At 34.0% G+C, this 24,004-nt stretch overlaps 4 protein-coding genes across 11 annotated transcripts; 3 read left to right on the forward strand and 1 right to left on the reverse strand.

Moving 5' to 3' along the window:
• Positions 1-1,304: 1,304 nt before the first annotated feature.
• LOC107823436 (uncharacterized) lies at positions 1,305-4,112 on the reverse strand. Its single transcript, XM_075220911.1, has 3 exons — positions 4,038-4,112; positions 3,112-3,255; positions 1,305-2,030 (listed from the first exon to the last, which is right to left on the reverse strand). The coding sequence occupies exons 1-3, from the start codon at positions 4,110-4,112 to the stop codon at positions 1,305-1,307; spliced, it is 945 nt and encodes a 314-aa protein (XP_075077012.1).
• Positions 4,113-4,988: 876 nt separating this feature from the next.
• Positions 4,989-7,254, forward strand: LOC107804151 (heat shock 70 kDa protein-like). Its single transcript, XM_016627981.2, has one exon. The coding sequence runs from the start codon at positions 5,075-5,077 to the stop codon at positions 7,052-7,054; it is 1,980 nt and encodes a 659-aa protein (XP_016483467.1). The 5' UTR covers positions 4,989-5,074; the 3' UTR covers positions 7,055-7,254.
• Positions 7,255-8,138: 884 nt separating this feature from the next.
• LOC107804154 (uncharacterized) lies at positions 8,139-16,392 on the forward strand. 8 transcript variants are annotated; one of them, XM_075221405.1, is made up of 10 exons: positions 8,164-8,297; positions 9,002-11,615; positions 11,700-11,784; positions 11,870-12,171; positions 12,994-13,286; positions 13,775-13,835; positions 13,918-14,130; positions 14,204-14,296; positions 14,771-15,197; positions 16,151-16,392. In XM_075221405.1, exon 2 carries the CDS (start codon positions 9,011-9,013, stop codon positions 9,866-9,868), a length of 858 nt encoding a protein of 285 aa, XP_075077506.1. In that variant the 5' UTR covers positions 8,164-8,297; positions 9,002-9,010; the 3' UTR covers positions 9,869-11,615; positions 11,700-11,784; positions 11,870-12,171; positions 12,994-13,286; positions 13,775-13,835; positions 13,918-14,130; positions 14,204-14,296; positions 14,771-15,197; positions 16,151-16,392. The 8 variants fall into 7 exon arrangements, with proteins under 8 accessions (XP_016483475.2, XP_075077509.1, XP_016483476.2 ...); XM_016627983.2 differs by having other exon boundaries at positions 14,204-15,197; XM_016627989.2 differs by lacking the exons at positions 9,002-11,615; positions 11,700-11,784; positions 11,870-12,171 and having other exon boundaries at positions 8,139-8,297; positions 13,591-13,835.
• Positions 9,900-12,301, forward strand: LOC107804152 (uncharacterized). The gene is made up of 5 exons (XM_075220913.1): positions 9,900-10,296; positions 10,646-10,833; positions 11,003-11,238; positions 11,700-11,788; positions 11,892-12,301. Exons 1-5 carry the CDS (start codon positions 9,900-9,902, stop codon positions 12,299-12,301), a joined length of 1,320 nt encoding a protein of 439 aa, XP_075077014.1.
• Positions 16,393-24,004: the final 7,612 nt, after the last annotated feature.

Consider the following 24,004-nt stretch of genomic DNA (forward strand, 5'->3'; position numbering starts at 1 on the left):
TGCAATTAATACCCATTCTAATAATTCACTAAAACTAACATTCAATATAATGAAAATTTTATCTAACCTTGATTGACACAAGTTTGAACTCCAAATTTCTCTTTATATGTATAGACAGATCATATGTTCCTTCTAAGCATTTGCATACAATCTCACTGACACTTGTTCCCAATGGACTTTCTAATTCCTCCTGAGATTGCAATCCACATTTACAAATTTTTTCTATTACTCCTGTCTCTTTTGAATTTTCCTGGTCTTGACATTCTCTTACATCTTGAACTTCCACTCCATCAATAGATTATACAAATATTTGTAATCACAAAAAAGTTTATATGTATTACGTTATTGAATATAAATTTCAATGAAAAAAATTTAAAATCTATATCTAACCTTTCCCAATATCAGTGACGTTCTCAGTTTCATCATCTAGATGTGCATCTCTAAAATCACTTTCATACTGAACTTCTGCATGCACATCCATTTCACCACGTTCATCACCACCTGCATCTTTGTTAATTGTAACAGTAGGCTCTGTACCACGAATTAATGATATTACCACATCCAATTTGAACTTAAAACTGTAAGTTAAGGACTGTCTGTCCTTAACTTTTGGACTTAATACTTGAAGTTTAGGACCAAGTGTCCTTAACTTTTGAACTTACAACTTGAAGTTTAGGACCAAGTGTCCTGAATTTTTGAACTTGAAACTTGAAATGCAGGACCAAGTGTCCTTAACTTTTCAATTTGGAGGGACTTGGTCCTTAACTGAAATTAATGATATTACCATGATTTCATTCTCAATCTTTTTTTCTGATACAACTATTTTCTGATTTATTCTAGTAACTTCAGCTTGCAGATCCTTCTTAAAATTCTCTGATAATATCTGAGTATGTAAAACTCTCTGATAATCTCTGAATCAAAAAATATAAAAACAAAAAAGTCTCGTACGCAAAAAATAATCAAATAAAAAACTAATGCTATTCAAAGGGAGAAAACCTACTTTAACAATTTTTTTAAGCATGGCTTCATCAAATTGTGTGGAAGAAGGAATTGAGCTTTGATCTTGAGAAATTGGCTCTTCCAACACTAATAGGCCCTGCATCTTCTTGAACAGGAATAAATGGTGACACCTCGATCAACTTATACAACTATAATATAACAAAAAATAAACATAAGTTTTTAGAACTAAAACAAATAAACAAAAAAAATAGCTAGTAATTAGATTAACTTACATTTTCATTATGGAAGTATTTTTTACACAGAGAATCATACTGTGGAAATTTCATTTCCGAACAACACAACATTCAAGGATAACCAAATTCTTGGAAGTTCACAAATTGTTTTTCCTGGAAAATAGGAATTACTTCCATAATCCAAACACAAAAGGCAAAAGGAAAGCCAAGTATAGTGTAGCTATCCTTGTCTTTATCTTTGTCTTTCTCTTTCTCATTCTCATTCGGCTTCAAACAACTCTTCAATGATTTTAATAAAGTTTCATAAGAAAGAGAGCCCCAGTTGAAAGAAGAGCAGAGTTCATCATCGTCTACAATTTTCATTATCTGCTCGGACACATTCCTATTCTTCCGCTTGCCCATCAAAATAGATTCAACAAAATAAATTGTTGCCAACTTCACAACATCATCATCGCTGCCTACAAATGATGCAGCTGTACCATGTGGGTGACTAGTAATAAAATTAAACAAATCACCCAACTCAACTTTATCCTTTCCAGGGAAGTCGACTTTCAAAAGCCTATTCTCTTTTTCATGTAAACCTTTGATGTCCGATGAGGAATAACACTTCAAACCAGTAATTATATGAAATGTGTCACGTGTAAACTTAATTTCACGGTTAAAAACCTTGAATGTCATCGAATCAGAGTCATTATTTACAATTTCTGAAAGCAATACACAGTGAATAAGTTTACCACGGAACTTCACATTTTGTAATCGGAAAAAGTTTCTGAAAATACCTTCCCTCAACTTCTTCCACTGCCTGTTTGACAAAAAGCTTTTGATTGTTTCCTTATACTGTAAATATCCTTTCCAATAGATCATAAAATTACGTCAAACATCAAACTCGAACACACGATCTCCTTCCATTATCACACTACAAAAGAAGGGAAAAACAATAAAGATTAGGACTTACAGTTAATTGGAGGGACTTGGTCCTTAACTTCAAGTTTCAAGTAAAAAAGTTAAGGACAAACAGTCCTTAACTTAAAATTTCAAGTTGAAAAGTTAAGGACAATAGGTCCTGAACTTCAAATTTGGAATTCAAAAGTTAAGGACATTTGGTCCTTAACTTCAAGTTTCAAGTTAAAAAGTTAAGGACATGCAGTCCTTAACTTATAGTTTCATGTTAAAAAGTTAAGGACACTTGGTCCTGAACTTCAAGTTTCAAGTTCAAAACTAATGGACACATGGTCCTTAACTTTGAATTCCATGTTCAAAAGTTAAGGACACTTAGTCCTGAACTTTGACTTACAAGTTCAAAAGTTAAGGACATTTGGTCCTTAACTTAGAGTTACAAGTTAAAGAGGTAAGAATATGCAGTCCTTAACTTATAGCTTCAAGTTCAAAAGTTAAGGACACTTGGTCCTTAACTTAGAGTTACAAGTTAAAAAAGTAAGAACAGACAGTCCTTAACTTATAGTTTCAAATTGAAAAGTTAAGGACACTTGTTCCTGAACTTCAACTTTCAAGTTCCAAAGTTAAGGACACTTGGTCCTTAACTTCAATTTTCAAGTTCAAAAGTTAAGGACACCCAGTCCTTAACTTTGAGTTCCAAGTTCAAAAGTTAATGTCATTTGGTCCTTATCTTTTATGAACACAGTTAACTAAAAATTTATAAACACAGTTAGCTTAAGAATTCCTGCGACTATTTTTAAGAAATGTCCTTACATAATCAAATATATTGATTAAACCACAAATACATTTCACATTTCAATACCAAAAAGTTCAGAATAACAACATCACAAAAATACGTTACTTCTCTGACACCTTATCAACTTATAATGATCATTTTTGAAATTTCACACATATTTGACACAACATTGATCGCGATTACACATATACAAAAATAAAAATGCATAAAAGAAAAAAAAATTACCAGTTCAATCGTTCGATGCAGAGAAGATGACAGAGAAGATGAAGAAGGAGAAAGATTAACTACAGCTCGTTTGCATGCGAGGATGATACAGATGCTGAGAACACACGAAAGCCCTGAAATATTCGCTCTCAAATTTTCCCTCTTCTGAATGAATAAAACAAGGGTTTGAGAATATAATTGAAGAAAGGGTAAAACTGTCTTTTTTCTATTAGTAGTGGCTATTTTTGCTGAGCATTATAATTAGTGGATAAAAATTAAATACTTCGTTAATTAGTGGCTACTACACGCCATTTTTAGCATACAAACTTCAGTATATTATGTTGGAACTCCAACACATTATGCTGGAATCTCGTATGTAAAAAACTTCAAACTCCAGCATATTATGCTGAAATCTTTTCAGGGTATTATTGTTCATACTTTATCTTTACATAAAAAAGTAATTAAATTTCAATTGCTTTTAAAACTATGATTATTTTTCAATTACTAATTGTAAATCTGGTTAGTTCTGATTTTTTTTTCCCACTACGTAAGATCCAAATCACATCCGCATTGGGCTTATTACATTCAAACCCAAGTTCCACTTGGACTATTTATCTTAGGGATCTTTATATAGATAGTCGGTCATATTTATTGTTTAATTATTTTAGCTATATACATAGATTATACATTTATTATATATAGTTATATACATAAATACATAAATTATGTATATATTATATTTTTCCCGGCTATTTTTAATTTAAGTGATGGGAAGAATAACAATTGGGTTAATATATTTATTTATCTCTTAGCCCCAAACTAGCCCAATTGTAGCTACCCACATCAGCTACTTGTATACATTCCAGACTTTACTTCAGCTCTTGTCAAAAGAAACAAGAACCAAATACTTTACTTCACAACATAGTACTTGTATTTGCAAGTCTAACAAAAGCTACGTGTAACTTCCACATCTCAAACAACTCATCAATTTTTTGACAACTCACTCCGCCTGAGCTCACCATTTCACCGCCGCCTAAATTTTAGATAACCACCACCGCTCCACCTAATCTGTAATTCCCAAAATACCCCTCATTTCCCACCCCATAATATAATATCACCAAGGGCTTTTCTGTACATACATAAAACTCCCCACTCTTTCCCGATTCACTAAGCTTCTGTTACGTGTTGGGTCCGAAGAAGAGTTGTACCCTATATTTACGCAAGAGATTAATTCTATAAATCGATCTCGCGATCTTCTGTACTTTATCAATTACGTCGAGGGACCCCTTCATTCAATTATATTCAAGCAAAGAGCGGCTCGATGCATTAAGCTCCTGTTAGTGACGGAGTCACCTTATAGGAAGGGGTATCAAATGATACCCTTTTGTGAAAAAAAATACACTGTCTAAATAAGTTAAAATATAAATTTTATATACATATATATATATATATATATATATATATATATATATATATATATATATATATATATATTGATTTCCCTTAATTTATTGGTATTTTTATTTTTATATATTTTAATATCCCTTAACGAAAATTCTAATTCCGTCACTGCACATACTATGTGCGGGATTCAAGAAAAGGTCGGAGCACAATGACCTATTATACGAAACGTTAATCTACATTTCTATAAAAGACTATTTCTATGACTCGAACATGTGAACACTAACTTCACCGGTTACACTCAAGTATTATAAAAAATATCTTGTATATTTTCTTTTAATGACTTTATATACTATAAAATAAAATAATTTAATAACTTTCATGTTATTATATTTAGATAAACACGTAAAATTTAGTGACTTATCTCCTTATAAAAGTTTTAGTTATTTTGGTACGACCGTCTAGAGTCATCTCCATTTTTCCTCAACCCTTATATATAGTACTCAAACAAACTCAAAATTATACATTCCAGACTATTTCCAACAACCCCAACAAAGAATCTTGAAATTTTACCTCTACAAAAATGGCGACCAAAGAAGGAAAAGCAATAGGAATAGACCTCGGCACAACATATAGTTGTGTTGGTGTATGGTTAAATGACAGAGTTGAAATCATACCAAACGATCAAGGCAACAGAACAACACCATCTTATGTTGCTTTTACTGATACTGAACGTTTAATTGGTGACGCAGCCAAGAATCAAGTAGCTATGAATCCACACAACACAGTTTTTGATGCTAAACGTTTAATCGGTCGTAGATTTACTGACCCTTCTGTTCAAAGTGATATGAAATTGTGGCCTTTCAAAGTTTTATCAGGACCAGGTGAAAAACCAATGATAGAAGTAAGTTACAAAGGTGAGAAAAAACAGTTTTCAGCTGAGGAGATTTCATCAATGGTATTGAATAAAATGAAAGAAACAGCTGAGAATTTTTTAGGGTTTCAAGTGAAAAATTCTGTAGTTACTGTACCTGCTTATTTTAATGATTCTCAAAGACAAGCAACTAAAGATGCTGGAGCTATAAGTGGAATGAATATTTTGAGAATTATTAATGAACCAACTGCTGCTGCTATAGCTTATGGTTTAGATAAAAAAAGTTCAAGAATTGGTGAACAACATGTTCTTGTTTTTGATTTAGGTGGTGGAACTTTTGATGTATCAGTTTTAACTATTGAAGAAGGAATTTTTGAGGTTAAAGCTACAGCTGGTGATACACATTTAGGTGGTGAAGATTTTGATAATAGGTTAGTAAATCATTTTGTAACTGAATTTAAGAGAAAAAATAAAAAGGATTTAAGTGGAAATGCTAGAGCTTTAAGAAGATTAAGAACTGGTTGTGAAAGGGCAAAAAGGACATTATCATCAACAACTCAAACTACTATAGAAGTTGATTCTTTATTTGAAGGAATTGATTTTTATGCAACAATAACAAGAGCTAGGTTTGAGGAGTTGTGCATGGATTTGTTCATGAAATGTATGGAACCAGTTGAGAAATGTTTAAGAGATGGTAAAATTGATAAATCTCAAATACATGAAGTTGTTTTAGTTGGCGGATCAACAAGAATACCAAAAGTACAACAACTTTTACAAGATTTTTTTAATGGTAAAGAATTATGTAAAAGTATAAATCCAGATGAAGCTGTAGCATATGGTGCAGCAGTTCAAGCTGCAATCTTGACTGGTGAAGGTGATGAAAAAGTTCAAGATTTGCTTTTACTTGATGTTACACCATTAAGTCTTGGACTTGAAACAGCAGGTGGAGTAATGACTGTTTTAATACCAAGAAATACAACAATTCCAACTAAAAAAGAACAGATTTTTTCAACTTATTCAGATAATCAACCTGGTGTACTAATCCAAGTATACGAAGGAGAAAGAGCAAGAACAAGAGACAACAATCTTTTAGGAAAATTTGAACTTTCTGGTATTCCACCAGCACCAAGAGGGGTTCCTCAGATCAATGTTACATTCGATATCGACGCGAATGGGATCTTAAATGTGACTGCTGAGGATAAAACTGCTGGTGTAAAGAACAAGATTACAATCACAAATGATAAAGGAAGATTGAGTAAAGATGAGATTGATAGAATGGTGAGAGATGCTGAGAGGTATAAAGCTGAAGATGAAGAAGTGAAAAAGAAAGTTGAAGCTAAGAATGGACTTGAGAATTATGCTTATAATATGAGGAATACAATTAAAGATGAGAAAATTGCAAGTAAATTGAGTTCTGAGGATAAAGAGAAGATTGAGAAAGGTGTTCAAGAAACTATAGAATGGTTGGATAAGAATCAATTAGCTGAAGTTGATGAACTTGAAGATAAGTTGAAGGAACTTGAAAGGATTTGTAATCCTATAATTGCAAGAATGTATCAAGGTGGCGGCGGCGGTGGTGGTGCAGGTGGTGGTGTTTCTATGGATGATGATCAAATGCCGGGTGGTGGTACAAGAGGTGGAGCTAGTGGTACTACTGGTACTGAACCTAAGATTGAAGAAGTTGATTAGATGGTATAGAGTGAAATATTTCAGCTTTTAGTTTGTTGCTGGTTGTGTGTGAATTTAGTGTTAATTCTGTCATGTTTTCAGCTTTTTGAGTTTTATGTTTGTTGTTTTTTGGTGTGTAAATAATGCTTGTATCTTGTGTTTGAAGTTGTTCTTACTGTTTCTGATATGTTAGTATGTATAAAGAAAGTTTATATTTTGTATTTGGAAGTTATTCTTAGTGTTTGTTGCCAATACGTTAGTAGTTTAATTTGTGATCTTCGGAATTATAATAGATTTTTTTTGGTTGTTGTTGTTGATATGATTGGGATTAAATTGATGGTATTTTGAAGCTAAAATGAGGTGAATTATCTCATTATAACTGGCTAGCTTTATACTAAGATAATGAAAAATATTTAGTCGTTCAATAAATTACATTCCATTTAATATTTATTATCACACAATTCTAACAAGTTATTTTATTCCTAATATCGTCAGAAGCCGAATTGGGCTTTACGATCAGCATCCAACATAATGAACTTTCATTCTATCAAACACATGAATGGATGGGACAGTGAATGAGGCTACTTCTTCCTTATTTAGAGATTGTGGGTGTGAGTATGGATGGGACAGTGAATGAGGCTACTTCTTCCTTATTTAGAGATTGTGGGTGTGAGTCCTTAGTATGAACAAAATTTTAGTAGTAGAGATGACCCGTCCATAAAGCAGGTAAAGCAATCGCTTTAGATTTTACATTTATGACAGTATTTGGTGGCGACTAAATTTATTGCCACAAAAATAAGGATTTGGAGGCGACTCTTCAAAGTCGCCACAGAAAATATATACATTTGTGACAACTTATTTGTTGTAAAAATATACGTTTTTAGTAGCGACTTTACATAGGTCGCAACAAATATGTGCCACAAAAAGGCATAAAAAAATTCCCGCTTAAGAAAAATTTGGCTCCAAAAGTTTTTGTGGCGATTTATATTTTGTCGCCTCTAAAAGGTTTATTGTGGCAACTTAGTCTCCACTAATACATTTATTTTATTAAAAAAAGGAAAAGACTCCGGACAAAAAGTAAAATGAACAAAAAGTACATCCTCCCTACGTTTTAAAGACTCAAAGGTCCTCCCTTTCACTCAAAAGTAACCATAAGTATACCCAAAATTCAAGAAGTTAACAACGATTTCTTCCAAGATTTTCATTTCCGTCGAAGAACCAATGTCCTAGGCCTTTTTCTCATTCTACTTGCTCACCAAATTGGGTTAGTTTCTCTTTCTATTTCCTAAAATTTTGTGATATTTTGTGGGTTTATTAATATTTTTTTCTCTGTTTATTTTTTGATCTATCTCTATATATATGAATGGTTAATCTTGGGTATTTGAGTCCGAATTTATTACCCAGTTTGGCTGTGTTCAAAGTTGAATGTTTCGACTTTTCCGGTGACAAAAGCTTCTACGGCTGAAGCTATGAGGCAAAAGTTTATATTGCTTATCTCACTTCTATGTTTACCTTGTTTTCCTTTTTTCTTTATTTGATTTCTATGTTTTTGCTACTGCTAGGTTGTGTAGATTTTTTATTTATTTTTTATCATTGAATTTTGAATATTATTAATAAGTTAAAATTAAGCTAATAAAAGTAGTTTTGTGTAATTAGATTTCTGTCTAAACTTTTTAATAGGTAGTATCTTTTATTTTTTTGTATGTAACTATTGAAATTATTTTATTTTGTAAAGCAACTACCTAATTAATAGTAGCAATTACTATTCCTTATACGAGATGTGGGTTGAGAGTCTTTGCATAGTCATATATGAGAACTGAAATTCTTTGTTACTGGATGTATTTTTGCTAGTATTTGTACTCGGCCAGAATTATATAGTTCAAGACATGCCTATATTACTTTGTTTGTTCTGATTATTGATCACATTACACTTTTTACTTATTAATTGGTTGGATTTTTTTATTGTAGAAAATAAAAATGGATAAAAGTTGGTTAAATATTAAGAATAGATGGGACATAAGGTATATTGAAGGGATAGACAACTTTCTTGGTTGGGCATACAGTCAACCAAATGTGAGTACCATGATTCGTTGTCCTTGTAAAGGATGTAGAAATACCGTGTTCAAGGCAAGAATCCAAGTAAGAAGAGACTTGTTGGGTAAGGGATTTTGGGAGAGTTACAAGGTATGGGACTTGCATGGAGAAGTATTAGTGAGAGTTGAAAATTCTAATGCTGCAAACAACGATGAAGTAAACGATGAAAATTTTGAAGAGGATAATATTCCTGAAATGATTCATGATGCTTTTGTGTATACAAACATGGAGGATATGAATAGTCTTCCAAGGGACAATGAAGAGCCAAACGGGCATGCAAGAAAGTTCTATAAGTTATTGGAAGATGCTGAAACAGAGATTTATCCTGGATGTAAGAAAGTGTCGAAGTTGTCTTTTGTAGTTAGACTACTTCACTTAAAGTGTCTTAATCATTGGAGCAATAAATCTGTCGATGCATTGTTGAGCTTCTTTAAAGAAGTTCTTCCAGAAGGATCATTTGTACCAAATTCTTTCTATGAAGCGAAGAAAGTACTTCGAGACTTAGGCCTGGGGTATAACAAAATTGATGCATGTGAGAACGATTGTATCTTATATTGGCGTGAGTATGCCAATGCCGAATCATGTCCTAAGTGTAGTAAGCCAAGATGGAATTCAAAAGAAAATGGAGGCAAGAAAGTAGCTCATAAAGTCTTGCGGCATTTTCAAACCAAGACTACAGAGATTGTACATGGCAAAAGAGACATAAAAAAAGATGAGATGGCACAAAGAGGAATGTATTGATGACGGTGTCTTGAGACATCCGTCGGACTCCATGGCATGGAAATCCTTTGACTATCAGCATCCCACTTTTCCAGCAGAACTAAGAAATGTTCGATTAGGTTTAGCAAGTGATGGGTTCCAACCTTATGGGAACATGAGTACCAATCATAGTATTTGGCCAGTCGTACTCGTTCCGTATAATTTGCCGCCATGGGATTGCATGAAGAATTCATATTTCATGATGACACTGCTTATTCCTGGCCTTAAGTGTCCAGGCAATGATATAGATGTATACTTGCAACCAATGATTGAAGAATTGAAAGAATTATGGGATGGAGTGGAGACTTATGATGCATATTCACAATCTAATTTTATGATGCGTGCAACTGTCATGTGGACAATCAATGACTTTCATGCATATGGAAACCTCTCTGGATGGTCAATCAAAGGTAAGCTTGCATGCCCATGTTTCCATAAAGATACACACTCGAATTCCTTACGTAGTAAGTTGTGTTATATGGGTCATCGTCGCTTCCTTCCAATGAACCATCCGCGGCGCAAAAATAAGAGGTTATTTGATAGAAAAGTGGAAATGGGAGTTGCACCTAGTTCTTTATCAGGTGATGAAGCACTTTCGCAATTACAAGGCTTGGGTAATGTGACTTATGGCAAAGGTCAAAAATGGAAGCGTGATGTATCCAACAATGCTTATAATTGGAGGAAGAAAAGTATATTTTTTCAGTTGCCTTATTTGGGAGACTCTTATATTACGACATAACCTTGATGTGATGTATATAGAAAGAAATGTATCCGATAACATTATATCAACTGTAATGAATATGGTTGGGAAGACAAAGGACACGTTGAAAAGTAGATATGATTTGGTTGACCTTGGTATCAGGCAAGGGTTACATCCAATTGAGGATGGGAACAATGTTTTGTTACCGGCAGCATGTTATGCATTGTCCCCGCAAGAAAAGTTAAAGGTATGCATGCAGCTTCTTAGCTAATTTAAGGGTTCTTGATGCCTTTTCATCAAACATTTCAAAGTGTGTCAACATATATGATAAAAAAATACATGGATTGAAATGCCATGATCACCATGTATTATTGTAAGATATTTTTCTAGTAGCAATACGTGGTTTGCTACCCAAGGAGGTGTCTGAACCAATTATAGAGTTGGGCAAATTTTTCAAGAATCTTTGTTCAAAGAGCCTGACAATTGAAGATCTTGATATCCTAGAAGCTGAAATTGCTGTCACATTATGCAAACTTCAAATTATTTTTCCTCCGACATTCTTTGATGTCATGATTCATTTGCCAATTCACTTGGCAAGAGAGGCAAAGCTTGGTGGACCTGTTCAATATCGGTGGATGTATCCTTTTGAGAGGCAATGTATTCTATATATTTCAATGCTATACTTTTTGAATGATACATTATATAAACAAGTCATTTGCATACAGGTACTTACGGATACTTAAGTCATATGTTCGCAATTTAGCTCGTCCTGAAGGTTCTATTGCAGAAGGTTATTTGGCAGATGAAAGCCTCACATTTTGCTCACAATACTTAAAAAATATCTCAACTAAATTCAATAGACCAACTAGGAATGATGATGAATCTATATCAAATGGTGAGATGTCTATCTTTAAAAATTGTGGGCGACCAAAAGGTGGTTCAGATGCCATTACATTATCTCACTGATGAGTTCAAACAAGTATGCATGTATGTGCTTCAAAATTGTGAAGAAGTTTGGTCATTTATGGAGTAAGTTTTTAATTAGTTCCAAGAGAGTTTACAAATAAAGAGTTCAATTACATTGTTTTATCTAAATTTATTATTTAAATACAGGGAGCACAAAAGAGAGATTGAAAGACAAAGTTCAATGAGAGATGAAAGCCATAACAATGACTTTCTTGATTGGTTTTGTGCACGTGTAGGTGTCTAATCAAATCACTTTAAATATAAGCGTAACTATCCCATGATATTATTAGTTATGATGGTGTTGTTTATCTTTGTAGATCATTTAACTATCTGCTCAAGGACATGCAAGTGATGAGCTTATAAGCTTAGCAGTTGGTCCAGGACCACTGGTGCATCGATATTCCACATTGATGGTGAACGAATTTAGGTTTCAGACAAAAGATCTTGAGTCAAGAAGAAAAACGCAGAACAGTGGAGTTCTTGTGAGAGGAGATGATTCAGACTCTAAAAAGGAATATTGTGGTGTGTTGGAGGACATTTACGAGTTGTCTTATCCGGGAAATAGGAAAGTTTACCTCTTCAAGTGTCACTGGTGGAATGTGGCTCATTTAGGAAAAGGGTATAAGATTGACAAATATGATTTCACAAGTGTGAACACTCGTTGTGTCTTGAGTACAAATGAACCATTTATGTTGGCATCTCAATCTGAACAAGTCTTCTACTTGAATGACATGATTCACAAAGAATGACTTGTTGTTGTAAAGACAAATCCTCGCGATCTTTTTAATATGCCTGAAAAGGATGATAGTGGTATAGAGATTGATGATGAAGCATTAATGAATGAAGAAGCTTATCAACAAGATGAAGTTGAATTTAATATGTTGCGTACCGATGATCAAGAAAATGATACTGTGGTATCTTTACATAGGGGTGATGTTGAGCCACAAAGCATTACTCATAATCATGCAACTGAACAAGCTCAGAAAAGTGTGCATAATGCGGAAGATGATTTTATTAATGACAATGATATAGATTTGTCCGAGGGTGAAGAAAGTGAAGAAGATGACATTGACATAGAGGGCAGTGATGTGGAGTGACTAAAAAATAGATTTCTTATGTCTTTCCATGGATTTTTCTTATATCACTTTTGGTTGCTCTTTTTGTGGGATTTAGATAAACAGTGGTTCTTATTTAGACATTTAAAGTGAGTCTTATGTGTAATATTTAAAACTTATTAAGTGGTTTGATTCTCTTTGCAAGAGTCTTTGCAAGAGAATAATTCTATTATTCTTTTCTGTTTGGATTGTTATATCTTGCTGGTTTTGATTCTCTTTATAAGAGAATAATTATATTATTCTTTGATATATTTTTTCTGTTTGGACTATGCATAGGTTATGCTAAAATATGAATCTTTATTCATACTTCTTATATGATGTTGCAGGAAATTAAATGACAGGAATTGGACGAGGTAGAGGTGGAAGGGATGGAAAGGGCCGCGGATGTGGCAATATTGGAGGATTTCGGACACAATCGCAGCCACAAGTATCTCAGAGACAAATACTGTCACAAGTATCTCAGGAACAGTCACTACCACAAGCATTTCAGTCGCAAACACAAGCTTCAATAGGAACTAGATCAAGTAACTCTTGTCATGGACTTCCGATTGAGTCACACTCATCACAGATTTTTGTTGAAACTGCACTTCCAACTCCGGAGATTGAAAATAGTGGCCAGGTTAGTTCTCTATTGAAGTCGAATTATGATTTTAGTTGGTATTTTGGGGAGCAATATGAAGCTTTGAAAATAATACATGTTGGCAATTACCTACTCAACATGTTGGTAACTGTTTGGCTTCCTGGAAACTAGCCTTTGAATATTCATCCACATTTATTGAGCAAAACTTCTTGGAATAGATATACTGAAATAGATATATCTTACTGTTTGCTTTTTTAAATGCTTAAAGTGATTCTATTTAGGAAAATAATAATGACAACAGTGAATTATTAACAACGGTTCATGTGGATCGTTTGGGTCACAGCTTCGTGCAACAAATCTAAGAAAGGCATAGGAAAATATAAATCGTTACAAGTGGACATGAAAACGAAGCACGGAAGTAAAATTCCTATTGTCATTCCAGATGACATTATGAGAGCCGTGGGTCCTGGGTCTAGGGATATTGTTAACTATTGTGGCTTGATTATGCGAAGCACTATCTCTTTTAGAGATGGTAATTGGCAGGCAATAATTGCAAAACATGGAGAAGCAATGTGGTTGAAGGTTAAGGTAACAATTTACTTTTAATGTCAAATCGACTTTTGTGTCACACGTTATATTTACTTTTAATAGCTTTACATATTTTTCTTAGGATAAATTTGAAGCTAGTGGTATGCGACAACATGTGTTGCAAGCTCTTGTGGTCGATACTATGCAAACGCTTTTTAGAGCATGGAAGACTCGACTGTATGCTGACTACTCCCTCTATGATACTGATGAAGAGAGATTGTCTCATAGGCCAAATGATGTTACACCTGAAGACTGGGTGTTTTTGGTAGAACATTTTGGAAGTCCAGCATTCAAGGTAACTTGATAATAAAAATGCATAATAAATTACTATTTAAATGTTGGCTCTTAATGTATTTATTTAATTGCAGGCTATGAGTGAGAGGAACAAACTAAACAGGGGGAAACAAACAACTAAACACTCATGTGGCTCAAAGTCATTTGCCGAAGTGGAGGAATCGACGGTACAAATGCATTTATCCCAACCACTATATAATTATTTCTAATTCGTTGATGTTATTATGAGGTTATAAATATATACTATTTTCATGTATTGTTATAAATCATAGAGAAATCCTGATAATAGAACAAAGGCAGCCCCAGATCGAGTTTGGGAACTCCAACACACTCGAAAAAATGACCAAGGAGTATTGGTGTGGTCGGTCCACAGCATGGGCGAAACCACCTTTAGCAAAGGGTGGTCAACTGACCACCCTTCGCCGAAAAATTATAAAAAATTACACTGTGTATATAAATAAAATATCAATTTTAGATATATAAAACCTATATTGAACGCCCGAAGTTTTTTTTTTAATTCTTTCAAATTTGAACACCCTTGGAAACATTTCTAGCTTCGCCACTGGTCCACAGTCACAACAATTTATGTAATTTCTTGACATCAATATTTTATTTCTTGTAATGTGCTTCCTATTTTATAGTATAAACTGTTATCCATAATTAGAGGGCCTACTCCAAGAAATTGTGGCTCAACAACAATCTGAAGAAAATGAGCATCCAATGAGTGCAGATGAGATTTTAACCACTGTACTTGGTGAACGAACTGGCTATGTTCGTGGAAAAGGATACGAAAAGAGGCCTCCGAAAAAGAGTCGTGTGCAACAAGTAGACTTAGAGGCAAGTATGTCTTCTGCCATGAAAAGTATGCGCCAACAAATGCAAGCAGAAATGGATAGAAAATTGCAAGAAGAACGTGAGCAAATGACTGCTGATTTGGAAAGAAAATTAGAAGAACAAGTGGCTTCTAAGTTGCAAAGGAAACTAGAAGAGGAGCGCTCACTCATGGATATACAATTTGACAAAATGATCCTAGTGAAGGTGGATGCGATAATAATAAGAATGCAACAGGTAAACATGTATTTTTGGGTGTTTGGATTTTTACAGTGAAATAATATGGACCTTTATTCTCCATGTTCACTTTAATGCTAAGCATCTTATGCCTTTCTCCCCATAGTTTTGGCAATCTAAAAGTATAGGATATTTGATCCTTTCCCTGTTTTGATTTATTGTTGTTATAATGCATCGAGTTAGATTTGTCGAAGTGTGCTGACATTAGGTCCTATTATTATCTACTTTTTTTGTAAAAAGACCTCTAGATTATCAATTGCAAGCAGAATATGGTGGAGTTCAATTTCCATACATGGATATGAGTGGCCAATAATATTTTTGACATTCATAGAAGTCAAATTCTTTAGTTGTTTAGGGAAGACAAGACGAGGAATGAACTTGAAATTATGTTATAGAGATTAAGTTTCCTTGCTAGGATTTTATCAAAAGGTACTATAAGTTCCTAGCATTCTGAGTATTTTCTTCATGAGGTGTATAGCAGATTTATCAGTCTTATCTTGTTGCTTCTTCCATACAACTATAAGTTTGTAGATGATGTGCTATGTACCAATTAGTTTCTCTCTGAGTCGAAGAGATTCCAATAAACTAAGACAACATAATTTTCTTCTCTACATACTTTCAAATGTTTAGTCCTTATATTTTATTTTAATATCAATGTTAGTAGTAATGAAAAAATGTAAATGTTTAGTCCTTATATTTTATTTCAATATCGATGTTGGTAGTAATGAGAAAATGCAATCAATCTTTTTATTTTCTATTTTTTTCATTAATAATGAGAAACTGCAATTAATTAGTTGTTAGTTATTTAGTTTTCTATTAGTCCCTATGCATGAACCTTGAACTATATTCTGTCAAGTGAGTATCCGACCTCTCTTCTAGCACTTGACTTAGAGTTTGCATTCCTTTTACATGTCGCATATATTGATAATGTGTGTCTTTATTTTTCTTAATAGCAAGGAAGAAATATTCAACAATGGGGAAATGAAGTTGTTCAAGGAGTTTTTGAAGATGTTGGAGTACTTTGAAGATATTGGACTAGTTTGCTGACTATTATTTTTGCATATGATAGAATACATTGGCGTATATGAAGACTATTTATGTGTTTTGCTGTTTGTACGCACAATGATAATGTATCGACTACTTTTATGTTGCGTTGATCTTTTAGCAATGAAAAGATTCTACTGTTCAGATTTCATAATATTAATGGGTTGTATTATTGTTTGGCGGTTAGCATAAATATATGAAAAAATTGTGTATTAATTTTAGTTAAAAAACTGCTTTTCTAGTGATTAAATTTTTAAAGAAGCTTATTTGTGGCGACCTTTTGCTGACACAAGTATTTTTTTGTGGCGATTCTTAGCTGCCATCAAAACCGAATAGCATCAGTGGCGACGCACGTTGAGACAAAAGTGAGATTTTCTGTGACGACTAATATTGCCGCTAAATTAATAATTTTCTGTGGCGGCTAGAGTTGCCACTAAATGCCTATACTGGCGACCTTAGTCGCCACCAATTGTAATGTTCAGTGGCAATTATTTCTCAAAGCCAATTTTTGGAGAGATCTTACTATACCATTTGTGGCGACAAAGTCGCCGCTAAAAAGAGATCTTTAGTGGCGACTATTTATGTTCGTACGGATAAGTATCAGCCACTTAGTATACTCAATGACAATAGAGTCGCTACTAAAGATCTTTTGTGGCGACATTGTGACTTTCTGTTGCGACTTTTGTCGCCACTAATAAGCTCATTTCTTGTAATGTTTATTGGAAACAGTCTTTTTACCTTCACAACTTAGGAGTAAGGTTTGCGTAAACATTATCTTCCTCAGACTATGTGGGAATTATAATAGATTTTTTTTTTTTTTTTTGTTGATATGATTGGGACTAAATTGATGGTATTTTGAAGCTAAAATGAGGTGAATTATCTCATTATAACTGGCTAGCTTTATAATAAGATAATGAAAAATATTTAGTCGTTCAATAAATTACATTCCATTTAATATTTATTATCACACAATTCTAACAAGTTATTTTATTCCTAATATCGTCAGAAGCCTAATTGGGCTTTACGATCAGCATCCAACATAATGAACTTTCATACTATCAAACACATGAATGGATGGGACAGTGAATGGGGCTACTTCTTCCTTATCTAGAGATTGTGGGTGCGAGTCCTGAGTATGAAAAAATCTTTGGTAGTAGAGGTGACCCGTCCATAAAGTAGGTAAAGCAACCGCTTTAGGTCCCACATTTATGAGGGCTTCATTTTTTGGTTATACCTAAGTTCTATATATATACTAGTCTTAGGGTACGCGCTTTGCGCGTGTACCCCGTCTTAATGAATAACAACTTTTAAAAATGACATGAACATCATATTAAAATTGTGTTCAATTATAAAATAAAGGTTAATTTTTTGTTGTTGTTGTTGTAAATTTATGAAATGATGAGTATTTATCCTATTTAACTATCTTAATAAAGGAAGAAACTCTATCCCATATAAGCCCTAAACCATTATTAACCTTAAAATATATTCTAGTTTTATAATTTTACTACTTCAAATTTACAGTTGAACTTACTTTTTAGTTACAGTAAGAGCACGTAACCCTTGCATATTTTAGAGATTTCTTTTTTACAATACATATATTCTAAAGTTCATTCTAAAATGACAGAAACATAGTCATTTAACTTACACAAAACGTTTATTTCCTCATGAGAAAAATGCAAAATATTCGATTTCTTTAATCAATAAAAAATAATATAAAAAACTTATTTTCAATATACTAGAAAAGATAAATTATTATTGCAAAAGTTGAATAATTAACTAACAAAATTATGATTAATCTATAAATTCTTTTTACTTTTAGTCGGAGCTTTCTTTCTTTGTCCAAATGCATAATTATGCATCCCAGATGTTAGCCTTAGCCCTTATGCATCAGAAAATTATTTTTCTATGAAAATAAAAAATATATATGATTGTACTTAGATTTCTTGATAGATTATATTAAAAGAGTTCGAATATAAAATTTATGTTAAGATCAAAATTAAAATTTACTTTTTTCATCAATTAATACTATGTATCATTTTAGTGTCAAGAATATATGATTATATTTAGATTATATTAAAAGAGTTCGAATATGAAATTTATGTTAAGATCAAAATTAAAATTTATTCTTTTCATCAATTTATACAATGTATCATTTTAGTTTTCTTGTTTTGGTTCTCATTTAAATAGGAACCTTTTAAACTTAAGTTCGATTTAATTCAAAAATATATTTTAATTGCTTATATTTCCTAAAAGCATTTTGAGAGAAATTCTAAAAGAATACTTTGATTGTTAACTTCTATTCTATTATGATTTCTTATGTAGTTGATATTTAATTTTTATTCCCGTTAAATACATATAAATAATTTTCTACCAGTTATAATCTCGATTTCTTTTTTATTTTGTTTTGTTTCATGTATAAAATGGCACATGCTTTACATTACTTGGAATTGTGAGATAACTACAATAATAATAACTTGTGAATCAAACTTGAACTAAAAAAAATATAAATTGAAGGAAATTAATTTTTTATTCCCCATAACAACTTTGTCTCGTCATGTTAAATTGTTGGGGAAGATAACGTGAACTTCTCATAAATACAAATGGAGTTAAAAGAGAAAATTTTGTTAAACAACAAAAATCCGCCTAACCTAAAAGGAGTATAAAGTAATCGAGACTACCCTATTGTGAATTGAAAGCTTATTTAGTACTCCTAAATCTTAATTGGAAAGGGTAGGAATTCTAGAATTGGAAGAAACGTCCCAAATAATAGGAAAAATATTAAATAATTATTCCTAAATATTAGGAAAAGTAACCAAAGTACAATTTTGTCCTACGTAAAAAAAATTTAAAGGGTAAAAAAGTCGAACGACATTTCGCTAAGGACCTTCGTGCTTTAAATATAGTATAGATATATATATATATATAAAAAATAAAAAAATAAACAAAACTATAAAGTGAAACAATACGTGGGAAGTTTGCATAAAAAGAGAACACAAATTTGAGATAGTGAATGCCAATGGGAGGGGCCACTCATGGTAATTTATTTTCAAAATAAAAAGAGATTTTTTCATTCTTATACACTATTGGAAACTTTATTACCCTAAATGTTCATGTTTAGTAAATTACCCTACCTACACAAGTTTTGTTTACAAAATATATACATTCCACCTTAAAAGGCTCTCAATCTATTATTAGTGCCTTCAATTAGGGGATTCAATTACACCATTTCCCTTTTCTTTTCTCCTTTCCACTTTCCTTATTTCTCTGGCAAATTTTATACAATATACAAATGATAATTCGGTTGTATAAATACTGTGAGAAGGCACGGGAGAAAATATGATATATTGATATTGTGTGTTCAATACAATACAAGAGGTACTTATTTATAGCTATACTATATAAGGACATACTACTCATATTCCAATGTGGGACAAGACTACATTATGTACATATCTAACACTCCCCCTCAAGCCGGTATATACACATCATATGTACCGAGCTTGTTACACATGTAACTAATACGAGAACCAGTAAGAGACTTAGTGAAAATATCTGCTAGTTGATCATTCGACTTTACAAACTACATAACAATATCTCGTGAAAGTATTTTTTCTCTGACAAAGTGACAGTCGATCTCAATGTGTTTAGTCCTCTCACGGAACACTGGATTTGACACAATATGAAGAGCAGCTTGGTTATCACACACTAGTTCTATCCTACTGATTTCTCCGAACTTTAACTTTTTGAGCAACTGCTTGACCCAAACTAACTCACACGGCATAGCCGTGGCCCGATATTCCGCTTCGGCGCTAGATCGAGCAACTACATTTTGTTTCTTGCTCTTTCACGAGACCAAATTACCTCCTACTAGAACATAATATCCAGATGTAGATCGTCTATTAGAAGGTGATCCTGCCCAATCAGCATCTGTGTACCCAACAATCTGCCCGTGGCCTCGATCCTCGAATAATAATCCTTTGTCTGGAGCTGACTTTATATACCGAAGAATACGAACAACTGCATCCCAGTGACTATCACAGGGAGAATCCATAAATTGACTTACAACACTCACCGAAAAAAAAATGTCAGGTCTAGTCACTGTGAGGTAATTCAATTTTTCAACCAACCTCCTATATCTCGTAGGGTCTCTAAGAGGCTCCCCTGTCTAGGCAGAAGCTTAGCATTCGGATCCATAGGAGAGTCAATAGGTCTGCAACCCATCATTCCAGTCTCCTTAAGAATGTCTAAGGCATACTTCCGCTGTGAAATAACAATACCTGAGCTAGACTGAGCGACCTCAATACCTAGAAAATACTTCAGTCTGTCCAGATCCTTAGTTTGGAAGTGCTGAAAGAGATGTTGCTTCAGATTAGTAATACCATCCTGATCGTTGCCAGTAATAACAATATCATCAACATAAACCACCAGATAAATACATAGATTCGGAGCAAAATGCTGATAAAACACAGAGTGATCAGCCTCACTACGAGTGATGCCAAACTCCTGAATAATTGTACTGAACTTACCAAACCAGGCTCGAGGGGACTGTTTCAAACCATATAGTGACCTGCACAATCTGCATACACAACCACTAAACTCCCCCTGAGCAACAAAATTAGGTGGTTGCTTCATATAAACTTCCTCGTCAAGATCACTGTGGAGAAAAGCATTCTTAATGTCTAACTGATAAAGAGGCCAATGTCGTACAACAGCCATGGGCAAAAAAAGACAAATAGATGCTACTTTAGCCACGGGAGAGAAAGTATCACTATAATCAAGCCAAAAAATCTGAGTATATCCTTTTGCAACAAGACGAGCCTTAAGCCGACCTGGCTATTAGGGCCGACTTTGACTGCATAAATCCAACGACAACCAACAGTAGATTTACCTGCAGGAAGAGGAACAAGCTCTCAAGTGCCACTCGCATGTAAAGCAGACACCTCGTCAATCATAGCCTGTCGCCATCCAGGATTAGATATTGCCTCACCTGTAAACTTAGGAATAGAAACAATGGACAAAGAAGATATAAAAACATAATAAGGTGACGACAGATTATGATAACTTAGACCAACATAGTGGGGATTAGGATTAAGTGTAAACTATATACCTCTGCGGAGTGCAATTAGTTGACTAAGAGGAGACAAGTCTGCAGTAGATGATGAATCTGATACAGGACGTGAATCACCTGGGCCTGATGCTGGATGTGGACGACTATTATAAGTCAAGAATGACGGAGCTGCAGAAGGTTGAACTGGATTATGTGGAGGAATTGGACCTATAGGTGGTAGAACTGGAGCTATAGATGGTGGAACGGGAGCTATAGGTGGTGGAGCTGGAGATGTATAGGAAGATGGATGGGAGATAGTGACTGAATCTCCAAAAGAAGAGACTGGTAGTACCTCAGAAATATCTAAATGATTACCTGGAGCTGTGAAGTATGATTGGGTTTCAAAGAAGGTAACATCAGCGGACATAAGGTACCGCTGGAGGTCAGGAGAATAGCATCGATACCCCTTTTACGTTCTCAAGAAACCAAGAAATACGCACTTAAGAGTACGGGGAGCTAACTTATCTGTTCCTGGAGTAAGGTTATGGACAAAACAAGTGCTTCCAAAGACACGGGGTAGAAGAGAGAACAAAAGTAAGTGGGGAAATATAACAGAGAATGGAACTTGGTTCTGGATAGCTGAAGATGACATATGATTAATAAGATAGCAAGATGTAAGAACTGCATCCCCCCAAAAAATGCAACGGAGCATGAGATTGTATGAGTAGGGTACGCGCAGTTTCAATAAGATGTCTATTCTTTCTTTCAGCTACCCCATTTTGTTGAGATATGTACGAACAAGATGTTTGATGAATAATCCCATGAGATTTCATAAGCTGCTGAAATGGGAAAGACAAATACTCTCGGGCATTATCACTATGAAATGTGCGAATAGAAACCCCAAATTGATTTTGAATTTCAGCGTGAAAGGTCTGGAAAATAGAAAACAACTCAAATCGATTTTTTATCAAAAATATCCAGGTGCACCTAGAATAGTCATTAATGAAACTAACAAAGTAGCGGAATCCTAAGGTAGAACTGACCCGACTAGGACCCCAAACATCTGAATAGACTAAAGTAAAAGGTGACTCTACTCGATTATCAATACGTCGAGGAAAATGAGAGCGAGTATGCTTACCGAGCTGACAAGACTCACACTCTAAGGCTGACAAGTGAGATAAACCAGGTACCATTTTCTGAAGTTTTGACAAACTAGGATGTCCCAACTGTTTATGTAATAAATCTGGTGAATCAGTAACAGGACAAGTTGTTGAAGGAAGACAAGATGTGAGTCCATGTGATTTAGCAATGATAAGGTAATAAAGTCCATTTGATTCACGCCCGGTACCAATGATCTACCCTGTACTGCGTTCCTGTATAAAAACATGGTCATCAAGAAATAAAACGGCACAGTTAAGTGATTTGTCTAGGCGACTAACAACTATGAGATTAAAAAGACTATTAGGGACATAAAGAACTGAATCTAAAGGTAAGGAAGGAATTGGGCTTGCTTGACCTCTTGCAGTTGCCATGGTTTGAGACCCATTGGCCATTGTGACTCTTGGAAGAGATTGAGAATACGAAATAGTAGTGAAAATAGATTTGTTACCAGAAATATGATCCGATGCACCTGAATCAATGACCCAAGACTCAGAGGATGAAGATTGAGAGACACAAGTCACGCTATTACCTGTTCGAACAACGAAATCTATCTCAGAAGATGTCTGCTTACCTGCTATGTACTGAAGAAACTCAAAATAATTCATTGAAGAAACTATACGACTATTCGAAGTATCGGTTCCCATGTCGCTACAATTAATAGTAGTAGGGTTAACTTGAAATAGTGAAAATTAGTAACTCCTTTGGGAAAACTGAAGAAATCGCTGAGAAAACACTGTTTATAGTAGGAAAACAGAACATTGTTCTGTGCCGGAAAACACTGTTCACTCCAGAAATACTGTAGCTCTCGGAATATTACTGTAGTAGCTGGAAAAAATTCAAAGTGGTCGGAATGAAATAAAAATAGTAGGGGTAGGATTGGAATTAGCAGACGACCCAACTATTCTGAAGAAACTTTTTCAAAAAATTGCCGGAAGTCCACTTCTGAAATCACTGTTCACGCCAGAAAAATATAAAAGTGGTCAAATTTTGGTGTAACCTAGATGGGTAGGCTCGGAATTGCAAGGGGAACAATCTGTCCCGAAGAATCGTCGCCAAAAAATGGTGGCAAGGTGGCCCACGCGATGTCAGAACTTTGCCGTAAATTTTTGTTTTGACCGCTACACTACCGCCGGAGATTTTTACTAGGGTTTGGTCGCCGGACAGTTACTACTCTTATGATAGTGTTGGATTTTGCACAATACTAACCGAGACAAAGCGGACGCAAAACTACTTTGAAAAGTTACCGGTAAAAAAAGGGTTCCGATGACTGATTTCACTTCCCGGAATCACTGAAATTTATGCACAGCGATAAATCTCTCACGATAGCTCTGATACCATGTGAGAAGGTACGGGAAAAAATATGATATATTGATATTATGTGTTCAATACAATACAAGAGGTCCTTATTTATAGCTATACTATACAAGGACATACTACTCCTATTCCAATGTGGGACAAGACTACATTATGTACATATCTAACAAATACAAATTTTATTTTCGTTTTCTGCCACTCAACAAACATCCACTGATACTGCAATTATACATTGAATTGA

The sequence above is a fragment of the Nicotiana tabacum genome, chromosome 9 (genome assembly GCF_000715075.1).
Source record: "Nicotiana tabacum cultivar K326 chromosome 9, ASM71507v2, whole genome shotgun sequence".
NCBI classification, from domain to species: Eukaryota; Viridiplantae; Streptophyta; class Magnoliopsida; order Solanales; family Solanaceae; genus Nicotiana; species Nicotiana tabacum.

Bases quoted from the DNA above. Each gene is read 5' to 3' on its own strand.
- LOC107823436 (XM_075220911.1), bottom strand. From the start codon at position 4,112: ATGGTGAGCTCAGGCGGAGTGAGTTGTCAAAAAATTGATGAGTTGTTT. The intron at 3,256-4,037 runs GTTAGACTTGCA...TTATTCATTCAG, and splicing joins GGAAGTTACACGTAGCTTTT to AAGAGGGAAAATTTGAGAGC. The intron at 2,031-3,111 runs GTAATTTTTTTT...GGATATTTACAG, and splicing joins TGCATCGAACGATTGAACTG to TATAAGGAAACAATCAAAAG.
- LOC107804151 (XM_016627981.2), top strand. From the start codon at position 5,075: ATGGCGACCAAAGAAGGAAAAGCAATAGGAATAGACCTCGGCACAACA.
- LOC107804152 (XM_075220913.1), top strand. From the start codon at position 9,900: ATGGCATGGAAATCCTTTGACTATCAGCATCCCACTTTTCCAGCAGAA. The intron at 10,834-11,002 runs GTATGCATGCAG...TTGCTACCCAAG, and splicing joins CCCCGCAAGAAAAGTTAAAG to GAGGTGTCTGAACCAATTAT. The intron at 11,789-11,891 runs GTGTCTAATCAA...TATCTGCTCAAG, and splicing joins TTGGTTTTGTGCACGTGTAG to GACATGCAAGTGATGAGCTT.
- LOC107804154 (XM_016627983.2), top strand. From the start codon at position 9,011: ATGGATAAAAGTTGGTTAAATATTAAGAATAGATGGGACATAAGGTAT.